This window comes from Ranitomeya imitator, chromosome 10 (genome assembly GCF_032444005.1).
Source record: "Ranitomeya imitator isolate aRanImi1 chromosome 10, aRanImi1.pri, whole genome shotgun sequence".
Classification (NCBI taxonomy): Eukaryota; Metazoa; Chordata; class Amphibia; order Anura; family Dendrobatidae; genus Ranitomeya; species Ranitomeya imitator.
Window position 1 is genome coordinate 624,238 of NC_091291.1, and position 22,948 is coordinate 647,185.

General features: G+C 47.6%; 1 protein-coding gene across 1 annotated transcript in view; it reads left to right on the forward strand.

The window, feature by feature from the left end:
• Window positions 1-22,948, forward strand: part of EPHA8 (EPH receptor A8) — a 118,087-nt gene that overhangs the window by 48,346 nt on the left and 46,793 nt on the right. Inside the window, exons 4-6 of the mRNA XM_069741784.1 lie at window positions 5,015-5,170; window positions 6,533-6,868; window positions 10,228-10,352. Of these exons, the coding sequence (XP_069597885.1) occupies window positions 5,015-5,170; window positions 6,533-6,868; window positions 10,228-10,352 (617 nt within the window). The remainder of the gene's footprint in view (window positions 1-5,014; window positions 5,171-6,532; window positions 6,869-10,227; window positions 10,353-22,948) is intronic.

The window sequence follows — 22,948 nt, forward strand, 5'->3', positions numbered from 1 at the left end:
CGTTGTCTCCGGAGACCCGATTAAGCCAAACTAGGGGATTATGGTCCATTAGGAGGGCAAACTGTCATCCATACAAATATGGTTGCAACTTTTTGAGTGCCCATACTACCGCCAGGCACTCCTTCTCGATGGCCGCATAGCTCACTTCACGGGGCAGTAGTTTCCGACTCAGGTAAGCTACCGGGTGTTCTTGGCCGTCCAGCCCGACTTGGCTCAGTACTGCCCCCAATCCAAACATAGAAGCGTCTGTGTGAACAATGAAACATTTAGTTGGATCGGGTGCGGCCAATACAGGGGTATTGGTGAGGGCGTCCTTTAGTTGACAGAAGGCTTCCTCACACTCTGGGGTCCAGTACAGAAATGCAAAGTCAGAACTACCATTAGTACAAAAATACAGCATCACATCCCCCATTAGAACATGAATACATCACCAGAACCACCATCAATACAAGAATACAGCATCAAGCTCAATAGAACAAAAAATTGCAATGTAAACTCAGCCCCATACATACGGTAATTATATTGTTTGAACCTACAACTTCCAGCATGTCATTAACAATAGTAAGGAGATTCTCAGATTTTTGGTATCAGTCATTAACAAACTGCGGACCATACAGGAACCACAGTATTGATGAGAAATAGCCAACATCATAATGAAACATTTACAAGTGACAGCAAAAAGTACAGCCAAGAAGCAACGAAGAGTGGTGGTGGTGGGAGACTCACTACTGAGAGGCACAGAAGCAGCCATCTGCAGACCGGACATAACTGCAAGAGAAGTATGCTGCCTTCCAGGTGCGATGATCAAGGATGTGACCGATAGGATACCAAAGCTCTTCAACTCCAAGGACGTCCACCCATTTCTTCTGATACATGTTGGCACCAATGACACGGCAAGGAAGGACCTACCGACAATCTGCAAGGACTTTGAAGAGTTGGGGAAGAAAGTAAAGGAACTGGATGCACAGGTAGTTTTTTCTTCTATCCTTCCAGTAGACGGGCATGGCACCAGGAGATGGAACAGGATCCTTGATGCAAACAACTGGCTAAGACGATGGTGCAGACAACAAGGATTCGGATTCCTGGACCACGGTGTGAATTACTTGTACGATGGACTCCTCACCAGAGACGGACTACACCTCAACAAACCTGGGAAACACACATTCGCCAGAAGACTCGCTACACTCATCAGGAGGGCGTTAAACTAGAAGAAGAGGGGACGGGAAGAAAAACATTAGACTTGAACAAAGAAGATCCAGGAAAACATACTCAGAAGGGAGGTAAGAACATTTCTAAAACAATCCACAGCGAGGAGATTGGAACAAAACAAAATCCTCTAAACTGCATGCTTGCAAACGCCAGAAGCCTGACAAACAAGATGGAAGAACTAGAAGCAGAAATATCTACAGGTAACTTTGACATAGTGGGAATAACCGAGACATGGTTAGATGAAAGCTATGACTGGGCAGTTAACTTACAGGGTTACAGTCTGTTTAGAAAGGATCGTAAAAATCGGAGAGGAGGAGGGGTTTGTCTCTATGTAAAGTCTTGTCTAAAGTCCACTTTAAGGGAGGATATTAGCGAAGGAAATGAGGATGTCGAGTCCATATGGGTCGAAATTCATGGAGGGAAAAATGGTAACAAAATTCTCATTGGGGTCTGTTACAAACCCCCAAATATAACAGAAACCATGGAAAGTCTACTTCTAAAGCAGATAGATGAAGCTGCAACCCATAATGAGGTCCTGGTTATGGGGGACTTTAACTACCCGGATATTAACTGGGAAACAGAAACCTGTGAAACCCATAAAGGCAACAGGTTTCTGCTAATAACCAAGAAAAATTATCTTTCACAATTGGTGCAGAATCCAACCAGAGGAGCAGCACTTTTAGACCTAATACTATCTAATAGACCTGACAGAATAACAAATCTGCAGGTGGTTGGGCATCTAGGAAATAGCGACCACAATATTGTACAGTTTCACCTGTCTTTCACTAGGGGAACTTGTCAGGGAGTCACAAACACACTGAACTTTAGGAAGGCAAAGTTTGACCAGCTTAGAGATGCCCTTAATCTGGTAGACTGGGACAATATCCTCAGAAATAAGAATACAGATAATAAATGGGAAATGTTTAAGAACATCCTAAATAGGCAGTGTAAGCGGTTTATACCTTGTGGGAATAAAAGGACTAGAAATAGGAAAAACCCAATGTGGCTAAACAAAGAAGTAAGACAGGCAATTAACAGTAAAAAGAAAGCATTTGCACTACTAAAGCAGGATGGCACCATTGAAGCTCTAAAAAACTATAGGGAGAAAAATACTTTATCTAAAAAACTAATTAAAGCTGCCAAAAAGGAAACAGAGAAGCACATTGCTAAGGAGAGTAAAACTAATCCCAAACTGTTCTTCAACTATATCAATAGTAAAAGAATAAAAACTGAAAATGTAGGCCCCTTAAAAAATAGTGAGGAAAGAATGGTTGTAGATGACGAGGAAAAAGCTAACATATTAAACACCTTCTTCTCCACGGTATTCACGGTGGAAAATGAAATGCTAGGTGAAATCCCAAGAAACAATGAAAACCCTATATTAAGGGTCACCAATCTAACCCAAGAAGAGGTGCGGAACCGGCTAAATAAGATTAAAATAGATAAATCTCCGGGTCCGGATGGCATACACCCACGAGTACTAAGAGAACTAAGTAATGTAATAGATAAACCATTATTTCTTATTTTTAGGGACTCTATAGCGACGGGGTCTGTTCCGCAGGATTGGCGCATAGCAAATGTGGTGCCAATATTCAAAAAGGGCTCTAAAAGTGAACCTGGAAATTATAGGCCAGTAAGTCTAACCTCTATTGTTGGTAAAATATTTGAAGGGTTTCTGAGGGACGTTATTCTGGATTATCTCAATGAGAATAACTGTTTAACTCCATATCAGCATGGGTTTATGAGAAATCGCTCCTGTCAAACCAATCTAATCAGTTTTTATGAAGAGGTAAGCTATAGGCTGGACCACGGTGAGTCATTGGACGTGGTATATCTCGATTTTTCCAAAGCGTTTGATACCGTGCCGCACAAGAGGTTGGTACACAAAATGAGAATGCTTGGTCTGGGGGAAAATGTGTGTAAATGGGTTAGTAACTGGCTTAGTGATAGAAAGCAGAGGGTGGTTATAAATGGTATAGTCTCTAACTGGGTCTCTGTGACCAGTGGGGTACCGCAGGGGTCGGTATTGGGACCTGTTCTCTTCAACATATTCATTAATGATCTGGTAGAAGGTTTACACAGTAAAATATCGATATTTGCAGATGATACAAAACTATGTAAAGCAGTTAATACAAGAGAAGATAGTATTCTGCTACAGATGGATCTGGATAAGTTGGAAACTTGGGCTGAAAGGTGGCAGATGAGGTTTAACAATGATAAATGTAAGGTTATACACATGGGAAGAAGGAATCAATGTCACCATTACACACTGAATGGGAAACCACTGGGTAAATCTGACAGGGAGAAGGACTTGGGGATCCTAGTTAATGATAAACTTACCTGGAGCAGCCAGTGCCAGGCAGCAGCTGCCAAGGCAAACAGGATCATGGGGTGCATTAAAAGAGGTCTGGATACACATGATGAGAGCATTATACTGCCTCTGTACAAATCCCTAGTTAGACCGCACATGGAGTACTGTGTCCAGTTTTGGGCACCGGTGCTCAGGAAGGATATAATGGAACTAGAGAGAGTACAAAGGAGGGCAACAAAATTAATAAAGGGGATGGGAGAACTACAATACCCAGATAGATTAGCGAAATTAGGATTATTTAGTCTAGAAAAAAGACGACTGAGGGGCGATCTAATAACCATGTATAAGTATATAAGGGGACAATACAAATATCTCGCTGAGGATCTGTTTATACCAAGGAAGGTGACGGGCACAAGGGGGCATTCTTTGCGTCTGGAGGAGAGAAGGTTTTTCCACCAACATAGAAGAGGATTCTTTACTGTTAGGGCAGTGAGAATCTGGAATTGCTTGCCTGAGGAGGTGGTGATGGCGAACTCAGTCGAGGGGTTCAAGAGAGGCCTGGATGTCTTCCTGGAGCAGAACAATATTGTATCATACAATTATTAGGCTCTGTAGAAGGACGTAGATCTGGGGATTTATTATGATGGAATATAGGCTGAACTGGATGGACAAATGTCTTTTTTCGGCCTTACTAACTATGTTACTATGTTACTATGTTACATCCAGGGACCTTATAGGAGAAATCGTCTCTGAATGGAGTCATTCTCATTGTTTCCTTCTCATCTTGTCCAGACACCATGGTGACTTTTCACATCCACAGCTCATCTCTGCAAACTTCCATCTTCTCTGTTCTTCTGAAGCACATTCTGCCATGGTGTCCTTAAAAATAACAGTGTGATTATATGCTCCTGAATAAAAAATATCTACTCTACGCTGAGTTCCTGAATATTTGCCCCTCACTGTGCTTCCTGCACAAATATGACCCCCACACTGTCTGTTTTATGGTACATGGCTCCTACCCTGCCCTCAGCCTTTCATACTGGGCCCCTCTTCACACTCTCCTCTCATTCTGTGTCCTCGCTTTACTGTCCAGTCTCTATACTGTGTCCCCTCCTCTGCATATTCTTCCCTACTTGCTGTGCCCTCAAACTGTCCCCCATACTTCCTCCTGTACATACTGCTCCTCCACACTAGCCAGTCTCTATATTGAGCTCTGCAGTTTCTCCCCTATACTGTCTCCTCACACATTCTCTCCCTTGTCCCCATTCTCAAACTGCTTCATCATCCATTCCCTGTCCTGCTCCTCATCCTGTTTCCTCACATGTTCCCCCCTCTCTCCCTCCCGCCCCATACTGTCTCCTCACATACCCCTCTCCCCATGCTGTCTTCTCCCCATATTTCTTCACCCATAATAACCGCATATGAGTTGTAGAATCGGCCGCTACAGTGAAGTTCATTACTGTAATAACACTGACATGGGATTATTTCTTGCAGCCTGCGATCTTGGATACTTCAAATCTTCACCAGGAGACCAACTATGCGCCAAGTGCCCCCCATTTAGTCATTCAGATACCTTGGCTTCCCAGATCTGTGATTGTGATAACAACTATTATCGTTCTGCTACCGATCCACCTTCTGTAGCCTGCACACGTGAGTATAGGCCAAGATGGCAGAATTTTGTGATGTTCTCCTCCAGGAATTGCAGGGTTGTTCCCTAAACCACTCATCTCTGAGCAGAACTCTCAGTCACAGCTGATGGCTCCACAGTTTTCCCCAGTTTCACAAGTCGATGGTCCCTAGGTCTTCTCTTCTCATGGCCCTTACCTCCCACCTCCACATCAGAAACTTCTCTGAAGGCCGCTCCTTCCTCCATCTCTTGGACAGTAATCTTGTAGTGACCTCAATATGACGTAAAACTGAGATGAGATGTAAGTGAATAGCTTCCACTGACAGAAGAACATGCAGCAGCTGTCGGCGGCACGCTATAGCAGACACCCTACCGCAGCCGTCATAATTGGTGTTGTCACCAACGATGGCCGTTTAACCGATTGTTGTCAATAATGACTACGGCATCTCGATGGTTAACAGAGTGTGGGGGCTCCTCTTTATCCCCATCGGCCCCCTGAGTTCATGATTGTCTGCTCCCAATGGTTATCATGGCAATTCACGGCCAAATATCGGCCTTACAGTCTGCCGTCTATAGGGACGACATTTAGGAGGCAAAAATACAATTTTTCATTCCTGTCAGGCCACATTGCATTAATTCCTGACATGCACCTGAAGGGTTAATAAACTATGTGAAAGCCGTTCTGAATATGGCGAGGGGAGCTGGCGTTAAAATGCTATCACTGTCAGATGTTCTCCGATTTAAAGATCCCCAAAGTCACTTCAAACCTAGGTCCATAGAAATAGAAGTTTGTAAATTTCCATGAAAAAGTGAAAAAGTTCTGCAACAATCGTTCCTCTAACACCCTAACTAAATAAAAGCCCATTTTACAGATGGCGCTGATGAGAGAAATGCTATTAACTGCTTGTGTGCTACGACTGTCTGCATTCAAAGGATGAACATTGGTAATTTTACGTTTCTGATATTTTTTATAAATAAACGCAAAACATATCGCTCAGTAAATGTACCATTAATCTCCTAATCACTGAGGTGTGATGGGACATAAAGGAACACATGTCAGATGTGATAGACGTGGCCTGGTCACTAAGCGGTTAACATGCTTCCCGTCATCTTCAGCAGGCCTACGCCAACAGTCTTCTGTGTGGCCCGTCTAACGCTCCTGCACTTCTCCAGTCCACCTGGTCAGTTCTTCAGTTCACATGTCTTCTTTTTATAGAGAAACCTTCATAATTTGTAATGCTTCCTAGAATAAGGACAACATAACTAATAACACATTGACGAAGGAGTCTTGTAGGTTTCATTTTAGGGCCCTTACTTCTGTACAAACGCCCATAAAGTGGAGGAAGTGTTGAGCGTTGTCCTTTTTTCACTGTCTTCCCTTCTAGGTCCACCATCTGCTCCAGTCAATCTCATCTCCAGTGTTAATGGCACCACCATAAACTTGGAGTGGAACCCACCAAGGGACACAGGTGGGCGCAGAGATGCCACATACAATGTCATTTGCCGTCGTTGTGCTTGGGATGCAGGTCAATGTGAGCCCTGTGGGGGCGGCGTTCGTTATACTCCCCAACAAATGAGCCTCACCAAGACTTCCCTTACAGTGGCAAATCTCCAGGCCCATATGAACTATACCTTCTGGGTGGAGGCTGTCAATGGGGTGTCCGACTTCAGCTTGGAGCAAAGGATGTTCTCCACAGTGAACATAACCACGAACCAGGCAGGTAGGACCCTCTGCAAAACCTATGTGTTCTATTACTGCCGCCATATTGTTCCTTAGTATGATAATTGTTATCAAAGCTTGACTAAACCCCAAGAAGGTGTTTTACTACTTTTTACGCTGAATGTTGTTAGGCTGTATATACAGTGTGTATATATATATATATATATATATATATATGATTCCTGTGCCTCTTACTGAGCACGAAGATTAAGGGTACATACTGTATATTCAGAGAGATAGCGGTTATGATGTGGAGTACAAATATACGAATAGGAAATTAAGGAAGAGTGTCCGAGCCTCCATGGAAGCATCCAAATGACTAGGTAATAAAATCAGCAGAGATTAAACTTGAGAAGTCCTAACATATAAAACCTCTTGGTCCAGAATCCAGAACTGCAGGTGATGTCAGGAAGAGAGGTTACTGATCACGAGTGGGCACAAATGGAGAGTCGAAATTAATGGAAAGTTGTTGCTGATGGACAGTGGTCACTGAAGGAGAGTGGTTACAGATGGAAAATAGAAAATGTCGGAGAGTAGTCACAAATGGAGAGTGGTTGCTAAAAGAGGGTGATCACTGAGGGAGAATATAAACAAGAGAGAGGGCAGTGAGGGAGTGATCACTTATATAGAGTGGTCGTTATTGGAGAGTGGTGACTGGTAGAAAGTGGCCGCTGAGGGCTTGTGCTCACCAAAGGAGGAAGGGTGGTTAATAATGGAGAGTGGTCACTGATGGAGAATGGAAATTAGAGAGTGGTTGCTGATGGAAAGTGGTAGCTGATGGAGAGTAGAGATGAGCAAACTTGTTCGGAAAACGTTCGCCAATCTCACATTCGGCACTAACATAGCTCATTTGGATTTGTGTTCAGATTCCCAAGCATTTTCCCTCAAAGTCTGCAAAATTTGGTAGTAGTTCGGTAAATGATCGCGCTTCCACTAATGCTTTTGTTAGTACTTTGGCTTGGATAGCGGTGCAGTATGATGAGCGCGGGGGACGTCATTTATGAGGGGAGGGGTTTGTATAGGTCAGAGGAGCAGTATAGTGTATTTTTTTCTAAATTAACTTAATAAGTGTAGATTTCAGCAGCCAATCAGGGCACAGAAGCCATCCACAACGTCCAGACACAAGAGCTTCTGTCACTGGCTGCCGAAGTCACATGACCCGCTCCATATAAAAAGCAGACATGCTGTTTAGCTGGGGCCATTTTCTCAGTGTAGCGGCACAGTGAGACTCTTGCTGCTGCAAGTTGTCATATAGTTAGATAGGATTCAGTGGAAAATTGGATGGAAATTGGTCGCTCATGGAGGGTGGTCACGGAATGAAAATGGTCACTATGGGAGAGTGGATACCGCTCATGGAGGGTGGTCACTGAATGAAAATGGTCACTATGGGAGAGTGGATACTTAAGAGTAGTGGTCGCAAAGACAAAATTGATTTCTGATGGAGAGTGGTCACTGAGGTAAATTGGTTACTAAATACAGTGGGTACGGAAAGTATTCAGACCCCATTCAGTTTTTCACTCTTTGTTTCATTGCAGCCATTTGGTAAATTCAAAAAAGTTCATTTTTTCTCATCAATGTACACTCTGCACACCATCTTGACTGAAAAAAACCATAAATGTAGTAATTTTTGCAAATTTAATAAAAAGAAAAACTGAAATATCACATGGTCATAAGTATTCACACCCTTTGCTCAAACTCTCATATTTAAGTCCCATGCTGTCCATTTCCTTGTGATCCTCCTTGAGATGGTTCTTCTCCTTCATTGGAGTCCAGCTGTGTGTAATTAAACTGATAGGACTTGATTTGGAGCGGCACACACCTGTCTATATAAGACCTCACAGCTCACAGTGCATGTCAGACCAAATGAGAATCATGAGGCCAAAGGAACTGGCCAAGGAGCTCAGAGACAGAATTATGGCAAGGCACAGACCTGGTCAAGGTTACAACAGAATGTCTGCAGTACTCAAGGTTCCTAGGAGCACAGTGGCCTCCATAATCCTTAAATAGAAGAAGTTTGGGAGCACCAGAAGTCTTCCGAGACCTGGCCGTCCAGCCAGACTGAGCAATCGTGGGAGAAGAGCCTTGATGAGAGAAGAACCCCTTGGTAACGAAGAACCCCAAGATCACTGTGACTGAGCTCCAGAGATGCATTATGGAGATGGGATAAAGTTCCACAAAGTCACCTATCATTGCAGCCCTCCACCAGTCCACCAGATGGAAGCCTCTTCTCTGTGCAAGACATATGAAAGCCCCCATAGAGTTTGCTAAAAAAAAAACCACATGAAGGACTCCCAGACTATGAGAAATAAGATTCTCTGGTCTGATGAGACGAAGATAGACCTTTTTTGGTGATATTTCTAAGCGGTATGTGTGGAGAAAACCAGGCACTGCTCATCACCTGCCCAATACAATCCCCACAGTGAAGCATGGTGGAGGCAGCATCATGTTATGGGGGTGTTTTTCAGCTGCAGGGACAGGACGACTGGTTGTCATTGAAGGAAATATGAATGCGGCCAAGTACAGAGATATCCTGGATGAAAGCCTCTTCCAGAGTGCTCTGGACCTCAGACTTGGCCGAAGGTTCACCTTCCAACCAGACAATGACCCTAAGCACACAGCTAAAATAACAAAGGAGCGGCTTCAGAACAACTCTGTGACCATTCTTGACTTGACTTGACTTGGCCAGAGCCCTGACCTAAACCCAATGGAGCATCTCTGGAGAGACCTGAAAATGGCCGACCACTAACGTTCACCATCCAACCTGACGGAACTGGAGAGGATCTGCAAGGAAGAATGGCCGAGGTTCCCCAAATCCAGGGGTGAAAAACCTGTTCCATCATTCCCAAGAAGACTCATGGCTGTACTAAAGGGGGCTTCTACTCAATACTGAGCAAAGGGTCTGAAGACTTATGACCATGTGAGATTTCATTTTTTATTTTTTAATACATTTGTACATTGCTGTTTTTTTTTCAGTTAAGATGAGGTGCAGAGTGCACATTAATGAGAAAAAATGAACTTTATAGAATTTACCAAATGGCTGCAATGAAACAAAGAGTGAAAAATTTAAAGGGGTCTGAATTCTTTCCACACCCGCTGTATGAGTGTACACTGGTAGACATTGGTCACTAAATTGAAATAGTCACAAAAGGAGTGTGGTCAGTAAGGGAAAGTGGACAATGATGGAGAATAGTCACAAGTGGATACGGGTCAGTGTGGAAAATTGGTCACTGAGGGAGAGAGGTCACTAAAATATGATTGATGGTAACTGGGAGAGAAGATTATTTATATAGGATTACTTGGATAATATTTGATAAATTATTTAGCAGGTTAAACAATTGCAGCTTTTCTGTCATCTGTCAGCCCCATCTCAAGTCATGGTAATTCGTAAGGAGAAGATGTCGCAAAACAGCGTGACCCTAATATGGCAAGAACCTGATCAGCCAAACGGCATCATATTGGAGTACGAGATCAAATACTTTGAGAAGGTGATTATTATAGTTATCCAATACATTATACCTCTTTTCTCTGCGTATTTGTATATAACTTCTCCCCCTTCAATGTTACTCATAATCCATTCAGAAGCAAATTGATACTTGTGGTTGCATAAATCTGCACTAATACTTTGGTGTAGTCCTCTGTGAATTGCTGGCAATATTCAGTCATTTTAGGTCGGATCCTATCAGTGCAGCACATCTAGACTTGGCAATCTGCCCTCATTTCCTTGCAGCAGCTCCCCATTTGTCAGATTTCGAGGGTATCTCCTGGTCTGAGCTTGGGCTGGACTGTTCCAGAACTTCCATATTTTTCTTGTGAAGCAATTGTAAGAAAAGATTTCCGTCTTGTCATCTTACCCAACAGGCCATACATATGAAGAATATTTTTCTCACATGTAGTATACAACTAGGAGTTGTCAGAAATTCCTGCAGCTCCTTTAATGTTGCTGTCGGCCTCTTAGCCATCTTTCGGATCAATTATCCCCTTGTCGTTTCATCAATTTTGTAGGGCCGTACAGTTGGAAATGTTACTGTACCCATGATCTCTCAGCTATTTTCCTTGACATATTTAACACGTTTTTACACTTTTATTGACAAATACTTTAAGTTCCTCTGAAGACTCAATATTCCCTGCGCTGCCCCTTAATCTCCATTAATCTTCAGACTTCTCACTTTCACCCCGGCAGCTGGATATCGGCTTCTGGGCAGATCCTGAGATGACTGCCTATTCATGTCTCATCGTAACTGAGTTTATAACATTTTCTGGGTTTTCTTTTGTCACTTTTTGAGCATGGACCTCAGGCTTTCAATGGGATTAAGATCTGGGAACTTTCTGGTTATTGACTCAGAATTTAGTTTTCACTTTTGCCCTGTGACATGGTCGCCATCATGCTGGAAAAAGTATGATTCATCAATACATTGCCCCTGGATATTGGGAGAATTTGCTCTTGGAGGGGATTTAGATCTCTTTCTTTATTCATGGCAGTGCTCTTAGGCAAAATTGTGAGAAAGCCCCACACATGAATTGTCTCAGGACACTTTACTGTTAGCAGACACAGTTTGAAGGCAGTCAGCAGAGAGCTCACACAGAATACCACTGCTGCCACCATGTGAGGAACCTGCACTTCTCCACCCCACCTGACATCACTATTACGTCAGACGGATCACGTGATGTGGTCTCCCCATTTTCACCAATGGAACGTTCCGCACCCCCTGGGACATAGAAGGTCAGCTTGGTACAGTTTTACACAGACACCCCCTGCCCACACTGGCCCAGGGAGGCAAGGAAAGTGATAGGATGTGGCCCATGCAGTCATTGACGTGGCACCACACTCACTCACAACCCTGAAAGGCCCTTTTCACTAGCAGCAGTGAAAGCGGGCGTGCTGCCAGCCCCATAGGATTGCCACCAGTTCCTTGTTAGATATAAGCCCGGTCCGTTAACAGGATTATAACAGGCCAGAAACAGTCCTGGCAGCATGGAAAGTTAAACCAAAAAACAGACATACAGTGCAGATCAAAAGTTTAGACACACCTTCTCATTTAAAGATTTTTCTGTGTGTTCATGACTATGAAAATTGTACATTCACACTGAAGGCATCAATCTATGAATGAACACGTGGAATTATATACTTAACAAAAAAGTGTGAAACAACTGAAATTATGTCTTATACTCTAGGTTCTTCATAGTAGCCACCTTTTGCTTTGATGGCTGCTTTGCACACTCTTGGCATTCTCTTGATGAGCTTCAAGAGGTAGTCACTGGGAATGGTCTTCCAACAACCTTGAAGGAGTTCCCAGAGATGCTTAGCACTTGTTGGCCTTTTTGCCTTCACTCTGCAGTCCAGTTCACCCCAAACCATCTCGATTGGGTTCAGGTCTGGTGACTGTGGAGGCCAGGTCATCTGGCGTAGCACCCCATCACTCTCCTTCTTGGTCAAATAGCCCTTTCACAGCCTGGAGGTGTGTTTGGAGTCATTTCCTGTTGAAAAATAAATGATGATCCAACTAAACCCAAACCGGATGGAATAGCATGCCGCTGCAAGATGCTGTGGTAGCCATGCTGGTTTAGTATGCCTTCAATTTTGAATAAATCCCCAACAGTGTCACCAGCAAAGCACCCCCACGCCATCACACCTCCTCCTCCATGCTTCACGGTGGGAACCAGGCATGTAGAGTCCATCCATTCACCTTTTCTGCGTCGCACAAAGACATGGTGGTTGGAGCCAAAGATCTCAAATTTGAACTCACCATACCAAAGCACAGATTTCCACTGGTCTAATGTCCATTCCTTGTGTTCTTTAGCCCAAACAAGTCTCTTCTGCTTGTTGCCTGTCCTTAGCAGTGGTTTCCTAGCAGCTATTTTACCATGAAGGCCTGCTGCATAAAGTCTCCTCTTAACAGTTGTTGTAGAGATGTGTCTGCTGCTAGAACTCTGTGTGGCATTGACCTGGTCTCTAATCCGAGCTGCTGTTAACCTGCGATTTCTGAGGCTGGTGACTCGGATAAACTTATCCTCAGAAGCAGAGGTGACTCTTGGTCTTCCTTGGTCTTCCTTTCATGTGAGCCAGCTTCTTTGTAGCGTTTGATGGTTTTTGCCACTGCACTTGGGGACACTTTCAAAGGTTTCCCAATTTTTCGGACTGACTGACCTTCATTTCTTAAAGTAATGATGGCCACTCGTTTTTCTTTACTTAGATTTTGTATTATGGCAAGAAAAAAGCAGCTAACAGTCTATTCAGTAGGACTATCAGCTGTGTATCCACCAGACTTCTGCTCAACACAACTGATGGTCCCAACCCCATTTATAAGGAAAACAATCCCACTTATTAAACCTAACAGGACACACCTGTGAAGTGAAAACCATTCTCGGTGACTACCTCTTGAAGCTCATCAAGAGAATGCCAAGAGTGTGCAAAGCAGTCATCAAAGCAAAAGGTGGCTACTTTGAAGAACCTAGAATATAAGACATAATTTCAGTTGTTTCACAATTTTTTGTTAAGTATATAATTCCACATGTGTTAATTCATAGTTTTGATGCCTTCAGTGTGAATGTACAATTTTCATAGTCATGAAAATACAGATACATTTTTAAATGAGAAGGTGTGTCCAAACTTTTGGTCTGTACTGTATGTATTCGTCGATCAAGATAAAAGAGCAGCCCAAAATTAAATTATATATTTAATCGACTTAAGGGAACACTAGACAATACGCTATATACGCGATGGTTACATATACAGCTCTGGCAAAAATTAAGAGACCACCACATAAAATCCCTGTCATGGCCAGCCCAGTCTCCAGACCTAAACACCATTGAATGGAATGGTAATCAAGAGGATGATGGATAGTCACAAGCCATCAAACTAAGAAGAACTGCTGACATTTTTGCACCAGGAGCAGTGTGAGAGACTGGTGGAACGCTGCCAAGATGCATGAAAGCTGTGATTAAAAATCATAGTTATTCCCAAAATATTGATTTCTTCCTGAGATAAAACATTAGTATTGTTGTTTCTAAATAATTATGAACTTGTTTTCTTTGTATTATTTGAGGTCTGAAAGCAATGGGTTTTTAAAAAAAAATTTGACCATTTTTCTTTGTCAGAAAAAAATACAAAAATTATTGCTTGGAAATTCGGAGACATGTTGTCAGAAGTTTATAGAATATAATAACAATTTACATTTTACTCAAAAATATACCTATAAAGAGAAAAATCAGACAAACTGAGCATTTTGCAGTGGTCTCTTAATTTTTGCCAGAGCTATATATAATGGTCAGATGTGCAAATACACTAGTGGAAGGAGAAGACATATAAGCAGAATATGTCAATTATCTGGTTGATATTGGACCATGTGTGTGCTGGGCCGCAGTGGGTTTGGCTGCCAGCTGTCTGATTGGTCCCATCTTAGCACATTACTCAACGCTGCCCCCATTTTCGAAGTGACCAGCGAGCATACCAGAGAGGGAGACCATATGGCCTTACACTAGCCTTCATCCCCTTTGGGTCACTCCCCTCCTGCTCTCTGGGATGAACCTAAATCCACTCCCCTTGCCTCTTAGCCGCTATAAACTGCAAGACTTAAGATGAGTCATAATTTCTTATTAGTCCTCTTTCACACTTCAGTCTTTTTGTTTCCGTCAAAATCCGTCGTTTAGTGAAAAAACGGATCCAGCAAATGTTGCTGATGGATCGGTTTTTTGCTCATAGACTTGTATTAGCGACGGATTGTGACGGATGGCCGTTTCATCCGTCGTTTCACAGATCCGTCGTAAATTCTGTGTCCGTCGCCCGAAAAACGGATCAAGTGCATCAGTTTTTTTACAATCTGCACAGGATTCGTCCTTTCAACACTTTGAAGGATTGTGACTGATTCTAAAACACTGATGTGTGAAAGAGACTTAGACAGTACTAGCGAATCGGTTTTGGTACCATTGGATCCAGCCCCTACTACATGTTAAGACCAAACACAGCTCTGTTATTTGGTTTCAACTGGCTGTTCTATGATTCTTCATACCCTTGGGTGCTACAACGGGTAAAGACCCAAGCAGGTGTTCACCAAGCTTTGGGGATCTCGGTCATATATATGATGTACAGCTAGGATGTATAGCATCTCCATAAATCTTTATGGAATCATGTTTCTAGAATATTCTTTGGCACCTACAGCATGACTCTATAGTGCAAGAAGCCTTTGGCCTGCTGTGAGTGGAGATGACTCAACGTGTGAGATCTGTCACTCACAGGTTTTGGGACTTGACCCGCCTGCTGAGCTAGCTATACACTGAAGATGGTCTTTGTGTTCTGTTACAGCTGCCCACAAAGTATATGTCACGATCCATTTTTGGATTTGTGGCAGCGCTGGTTCCACTCAGTTTAAAACTTTTTTCCTTTTGGACCATCGGGGGTTAATGTCAGTTTTTTCCCCCTGCTGGCAATCTGGTGTTACTGCAGCGCTGCTGGGTCAGCTGATGCAGGTGGTGACCACTCCCACCATCCTTTAAAAAGTCACCTGATGCATCAGCTGATTGTTGGTTATACAGTTCCTTTCTGGAGACCAGCCAAGCAGGAGCAGCGCTCTGGTGATTGGAGTCCAGTTGCTGTTGTTATCTGCGGTGTGGAGCTTAGCAGCGGTGTACCTAAGCTTAGTCTGGTGTTTTTTGTTACCTTGTCCCTTTGGTTTTTGTCACTTCCCCCTGTGTGTTTTATCTGCAGAGATGAAGCTAGTGCTCCTTGCCAGCCAGTGCACTAGCCAGGGCAGTATTAGGTGACTGCAAGGGAAGAGGTATCCTGACAGTGGTGGGGGGGAGGACCCGCATAGGGCATTAGGGGAGTGCAGGGTCAGGCTCAGGTTTGAGCTCAGATGGTGACCATTCCCCATTCCCTACGGGTAGGGCCTTCCTCTCACTTATACCATCCCTGTTGTATGAGTATTGTGCCTTTAGCTGATCAACAATCCACTGGGTCGAGTCACACCGTGAGAGTATACAAATGACTGACATGAAATTATATCTCCATATTTTTAACACAGAGTATTTTTTGCAGTGCTTACTTTTCCTTCTCCGGACAATCATTCTTCCAGCTGTCCCAAATAGCTTCAAAGTGAAATCAGAGAAATATATTTTGCTAGTCCTCTAAATTGTAATCCCTGTATTTCACCTGCTCCAGTGCTGCCATTCTCACTCTACACCATGACCACTGCTCCTGTGCTATATTCTCAGTCTCCATTGTTTCCCCTGCTCCTGTGCTGCCATTCTCTGTCTTCACCGCTTCTCCTGCACTTGTGTTACCATTCTCGACCTTCACTGCTTCTCCTGCTATCATGTTGCCATTCTCTACCTTCACCGTTTCCCCTGCTCCTATGCTGCCCCACTCTGCCTTCACCATTTCCCTTGCTCCTGTGCTGCCATTTTCTGCCTTCACCGCTTCCTTTGCTCCTCTGCTTTCACCGCTTCCAATGCTCCTGTGCTGCCAATGTCTGCCTTCACCACTTCCCATGCTCCTGTGCTGCCATTCTCTGTCTTCACCGCTTCCCCTGCTCCTGTGTTGTCATTCTCTGCCGTCACCATTTCCCCTGCTCATGTTCTGCTATTCTCTGCCTTCACTGAAACCACTGCTCCTGTGCTGCTATTCTCTGTCTTCACCGCTTCTTCTGCTCCTGTTCTGCCATCCTCCATCTTCACCACTTCACCTGCTCCTGTGCTGCCATCCTCCATCTTCACTGCTTCCCGTGCTGCCATTCTGTCTTCACCGATTCACCTGCTCCTGTGCTGCCATCCTCCATCTTCACTGCTTCCCGTGCTCCTGTGCTGCCATCCTCCATCTTCACTGCTCCCCTGCTCCTGTGCTGCCATCCTCCATCTTCACTGCTTCTCGTGCTCCTGTGCTGCTATCCTCCATCTTCACTGCTTCCTGTACTCCTGTGCTGCCATCCTCCATCTTCACTGCTTCCCATGCTCCTGTGCTGCCATTCTGTCTTCACTGCTCCCCCTGCTCCTTTGCTGCCATCCTCCATCTTCACTGATTCCCGTGCTCCTGTGCTGCCATCCTCCATCTTCACTGCTTCCCGTGCTCTTGTGCTGCCATCCTCCATCTTCACTGCTTCCTGTACTCCTGTGCTGCCATCCTCCATCTTCACTGCTTCCCATGCTCCTGTGCTGCCATTCTGTCTTCACTGCTCCCCCTGCTCCTTTGCTGCCATCCTCCATCTTCACTGCTTCCCGTGCTCCTGTGCTGCCATCCTCCATCTTCACTGCTTCCCCCGTGCTCCTGTGCTGCCATCCTCCATCTTCACTGCTTCCCGTGCTCCTGTGCTGCCATCCATCTTCACTGCTTCCCCCGTGCTCCTGTGCTGCCATCCTCCATTTTCACTGCTTCCCATGCTCCTGTGCTGCCATCCTCCATCTTCACTGCTTCCCGTGCTCCTGTGCTGCCATCCTCCATCTTCACTGCTTCCCCCGTGCTCCTGTGCTGCCATCCTCCATCTTCACTGCTTCCCGTGCTCCTGTGCTGCCATCCTCCATCTTCACTGCTTCCCGTGCTCCTGTGCTGCCATCCTCCATCTTCACTGCTTCCTGTGCTCCTGTACTGACATCCTCCATCTTCACTGCTTCCCGTGCTCCTGTGCTGCCATCCTCCATCTTCACTGCTTCCCGTGCTCCTGTGCTGCCATCCTCCATCTTCACTGCTTCCCGTGCTCCTGTGCTGCCATCCTCCATCTTCACTGCTCCCCCTGCTCCTGCGCTGCCATTCTGTCTTCACTGCTTCTCCTGCTCCTTTGCTGCCATTCTGTTTTCACTGCTTCCCATGCTCCTTTGCTGCCATCCTCCATCTTCACTGCTCCCCCTGTTCCTGTGCTGCCATCCTCCATCTTCACTGTTTCCCGTGCTCCTGTGCTGCCATTCTGTCTTCACTGCTTCCCGGGCCCCTGTGCTGCCATACTCCTTCTTCACTGCTCCCCCTGCTCCTTTGCTGCCATCCTCCATCTTCACTGCTCCCCCTGCTCCTTTGCTGCCATCCTCCATCTTCACTGCTTCCCGTGCTCCTGTGCTGCCATTCTGTCTTCACTGCTTCCCGTGCTCCTGTGCTGCCATTGTCTTCACTGCTCCCCGTGCTCCTGTGCTGCCATCCTCCATCTTCACTGCTTCCCGTGCTCCTGTGCTGCCATCCTCCATCTTCATTGCTTCCCGTGCTCCTGTGCTGCCATCCTCCATCTTCACTGCTCCCCGTGCTCCTGTGCTGCCATTCTGTCTTCACTGCTCCCCCTGCTCCTTTGCTGCCATCCTCCATCTTCACTGCTCCCCCTGCTCCTTTGCTGCCATTCTGTCTTCACTGCTCCCCCTGCTCCTGTGCTGCCATCCTCCATCTTCACTGCTCCCCCTGCTCCTTTGCTGCCATTCTGTCTTCACTGCTCCCCCTGCTCCTTTTCTGCCATCCTCCATCTTCACTGCTCCCCGTGCTCCTGTGCTGCCATCCTCCATCTTCACTGCTTCCCGTGCTCCTGTGCAGCCATTCTGTCTTCACTGCTCCCCGTGCTCCTGTGCTGCCATCATCCATCTTCACTGCTTCCCCTGCTCCTGTGCTGCCATTCTCCATCTTCACTGCTTCCCCTGCTCCTGTGCTGCCATCCTCCATCTTCACTGCTTCCCGTGCTCCTGTGCTGCCATCTTCCATCTTCACTGCTCCCCCTGCTCCTTTGCTGCCATCCTCAATCTTCACTGTCTTCCCTCCTTGCTATTGTGCTGCCATCCTCCATCTTCACTGCTTCCCGTGCTCCTGTGCTGCCATCCTCCATCTTCACTGCTCCCCCTGCTCCTTTGCTGCCATCCTCAATCTTCACTGTCTTCCCACTTTGCTATTGTGCTGCCATCCTCCATCTTCACTGCTTCCCGTGCTCCTGTGCTGCCATCCTCCATCTTCACTGCTCCCCCTGCTCCTGTGCTGCCATCCTCAATCTTCACTGTCTTCCCTCTTTGCTATTGTGCTGCCATCCTCCATCTTCACTGCTCCCCCTGCTCCTGTGCTGCCATCCTCCATCTTCACTGCTCCCCCTGCTCCTTTGCTGCCATTCTGTCTTCACTGCTCCCCCTGCTCCTTTGCTGCCATCCTCCATCTTCACTGCTCCCCCTGCTCCTTTGCTGCCATTCTGTCTTCACTGCTCCCCCTGCTCCTTTGCTGCCATTCTGTCTTCACTGCTCCCCCTGCTCCTTTGCTGCCATCCTCCATCTTCACTGCTTCCCCTGCTCCTTTGCTGCCATCCTCCATCTTCACTTCTCCCCCTGCTCCTGTGCTGCCATCCTCCATCTTCACTGCTCCCCCTGCTCCTGTGCTGCCATCCTCCATCTTCACTGCTCCCCCTGCTCCTGTGCTGCCATCCTCCATCTTCACTGCTTCCCCTGCTCCTTTGCTGCCATTCTGTCTTCACTGCTCCCCCTGCTCCTTTGCTGCCATCCTCCATCTTCACTGCTCCCCCTGCTCCTTTGCTGCCATTCTGTCTTCACTGCTCCCCCTGCTCCTGTGCTGCCATCCTCCATCTTCACTGCTCCCCCTGCTCCTTTGCTGCCATTCTGTCTTCACTGCTCCCCCTGCTCCTTTGCTGCCATCCTCCATCTTCACTGCTTCCCCTGCTCCTTTGCTGCCATTCTGTCTTCACTGCTCCCCCTGCTCCTTTGCTGCCATCCTCCATCTTCACTGCTCCCCCTGCTCCTTTACTGCCATTCTGTCTTCACTGCTCCCCCTGCTCCTGTGCTGCCATCCTCCATCTTCACTGCTCCCCCTGCTCCTTTGCTGCCGTTCTGTCTTCACTGCTCCCCCTGCTCCTTTGCTGCCATCCTCCATCTTCACTGCTCCCCCTGCTCCTGTGCTGCCATCCTCCATCTTCACTGCTCCCCCTGCTCCTGTGCTGCCATCCTCCATCTTCACTGCTCCCCCTGCTCCTTTGCTGCCATCCTCCATCTTCACTGCTTCCCGTGCTCCTGTGCTGCCATCCTCCATCTTCACTGCTCCCCTGCTCCTGTGCTGCCATCCTCCATCTTCACTGCTTCTCGTGCTCCTGTGCTGCTATCCTCCATCTTCACTGCTTCCTGTACTCCTGTGCTGCCATCCTCCATCTTCACTGCTTCCCATGCTCCTGTGCTGCCATTCTGTCTTCACTGCTCCCCCTGCTCCTTTGCTGCCATCCTCCATCTTCACTGATTCCCGTGCTCCTGTGCTGCCATCCTCCATCTTCACTGCTTCCCGTGCTCTTGTGCTGCCATCCTCCATCTTCACTGCTTCCTGTACTCCTGTGCTGCCATCCTCCATCTTCACTGCTTCCCATGCTCCTGTGCTGCCATTCTGTCTTCACTGCTCCCCCTGCTCCTTTGCTGCCATCCTCCATCTTCACTGCTTCCCGTGCTCCTGTGCTGCCATCCTCCATCTTCACTGCTTCCCGTGCTCCTGTGCTGCCATCCTCCATCTTCACTGCTTCCCCCGTGCTCCTGTGCTGCCATCCTCCATCTTCACTGCTTCCCGTGCTCCTGTGCTGCCATCCATCTTCACTGCTTCCCGTGCTCCTGTGCTGCCATCCTCCATCTTCACTGCTTCCCCCGTGCTCCTGTGCTGCCATCCTCCATCTTCACTGCTTCCCGTGCTCCTGTGCTGCCATCCATCTTCACTGCTTCCCCCGTGCTCCTGTGCTGCCATCCTCCATCTTCACTGCTTCCCCCGTGCTCCTGTGCTGCCATCCTCCATCTTCACTGCTTCCCGTGCTCCTGTGCTGCCATCCTCCATCTTCACTGCTTCCCGTGCTCCTGTGCTGCCATCCTCCATCTTCACTGCTTCCCCCGTGCTCCTGTGCTGCCATCCTCCATCTTCACTGCTTCCCGTGCTCCTGTGCTGCCATCCTCCATCTTCACTCCTTCCCGTGCTCCTGTGCTGCCATCCTCCATCTTCACTGCTTCCTGTGCTCCTGTGCTGACATCCTCCATCTTCACTGCTTCCCGTGCTCCTGTGCTGCCATCCTCCATCTTCACTGCTTCCCGTGCTCCTGTGCTGCCATCCTCCATCTTCACTGCTCCCCCTGCTCCTGTGCTGCCATTCTGTCTTCACTGCTTCTCCTGCTCCTTTGCTGCCATTCTGTCTTCACTGCTTCCCATGCTCCTTTGCTGCCATCCTCCATCTTCACTGCTTCCCATGCTCCTGTGCTGCCATCCTCCATCTTCACTGCTTCCCCTGCTCCTGTGCTGCCATCCTCCATCTTCACTGCTCCCCCTGCTCCTGTGCTGCCATCCTCCATCTTCACTGTTTCCCGTGCTCCTGTGCTGCCATTCTGTCTTCACTGCTTCCCGGGCCCCTGTGCTGCCATACTCCTTCTTCACTGCTCCCCCTGCTCCTTTGCTGCCATCCTCCATCTTCACTGCTCCCCCTGCTCCTTTGCTGCCATCCTCCATCTTCACTGCTTCCCATGCTCCTGGGCTGCCATTCTGTCTTCACTGCTTCCCGTGCTCCTGTGCTGCCATTGTCTTCACTGCTCCCCGTGCTCCTGTGCTGCCATCCTCCATCTTCACTGCTTCCCGTGCTCCTGTGCTGCCATCCTCCATCTTCACTGCTTCCCGTGCTCCTGTGCTGCCATCCTCCATCTTCACTGCTCCCCGTGCTCCTGTGCTGCCATTCTGTCTTCACTGCTCCCCCTGCTCCTTTGCTGCCATCCTCCATCTTCACTGCTCCCCCTGCTCCTTTGCTGCCATTCTGTCTTCACTGCTCCCCCTGCTCCTGTGCTGCCATCCTCCATCTTTACTGCTCCCCCTGCTCCTTTGCTGCCATCCTCCATCTTCACTGCTTCCCGTGCTCCTGTGCTGCCATCCTCCATCTTCACTGCTCCCCCTGCTCCTGTGCTGCCATCCTCAATCTTCACTGTCTTCCCTCTTTGCTATTGTGCTGCCATCCTCCATCTTCACTGCTCCCCCTGCTCCTGTGCTGCCATCCTCCATCTTCACTGCTCCCCCTGCTCCTGTGCTGCCATCCTCTATCTTCACTGCTTCCCCTGCTCCTTTGCTGCCATTCTGTCTTCACTGCTCCCCCTGCTCCTTTGCTGCCATCCTCCATCTTCACTGCTCCCCCTGCTCCTTTGCTGCCATTCTGTCTTCACTGCTCCCCCTGCTCCTTTGCTGCCATTCTGTCTTCACTGCTCCCCCTGCTCCTTTGCTGCCATCCTCCATCTTCACTGCTTCCCCTGCTCCTTTGCTGCCATCCTCCATCTTCACTTCTCCCCCTGCTCCTGTGCTGCCATCCTCCATCTTCACTGCTCCCCCTGCTCCTGTGCTGCCATCCTCCATCTTCACTGCTCCCCCTGCTCCTGTGCTGCCATCCTCCATCTTCACTGCTTCCCCTGCTCCTTTGCTGCCATTCTGTCTTCACTGCTCCCCCTGCTCCTTTGCTGCCATCCTCCATCTTCACTGCTCTCCCTGCTCCTTTGCTGCCATTCTGTCTTCACTGCTCCCCCTGCTCCTGTGCTGCCATCCTCCATCTTCACTGCTCCCCCTGCTCCTTTGCTGCCATTCTGTCTTCACTGCTCCCCCTGCTCCTTTGCTGCCATCCTCCATCTTCACTGCTTCCCCTGCTCCTTTGCTGCCATTCTGTCTTCACTGCTCCCCCTGCTCCTTTGCTGCCATCCTCCATCTTCACTGCTCCCCCTGCTCCTTTACTGCCATTCTGTCTTCACTGCTCCCCCTGCTCCTGTGCTGCCATCCTCCATCTTCACTGCTTCCCCTGCTCCTTTGCTGCCATCCTCCATCTTCACTTCTCCCCCTGCTCCTGTGCTGCCATCCTCCATCTTCACTGCTCCCCCTGCTCCTGTGCTGCCATCCTCCATCTTCACTGCTCCCCCTGCTCCTGTGCTGCCATCCTCCATCTTCACTGCTTCCCCTGCTCCTTTGCTGCCATTCTGTCTTCACTGCTCCCCCTGCTCCTTTGCTGCCATCCTCCATCTTCACTGCTCCCCCTGCTCCTTTGCTGCCATTCTGTCTTCACTGCTCCCCCTGCTCCTGTGCTGCCATCCTCCATCTTCACTGCTCCCCCTGCTCCTTTGCTGCCATTCTGTCTTCACTGCTCCCCCTG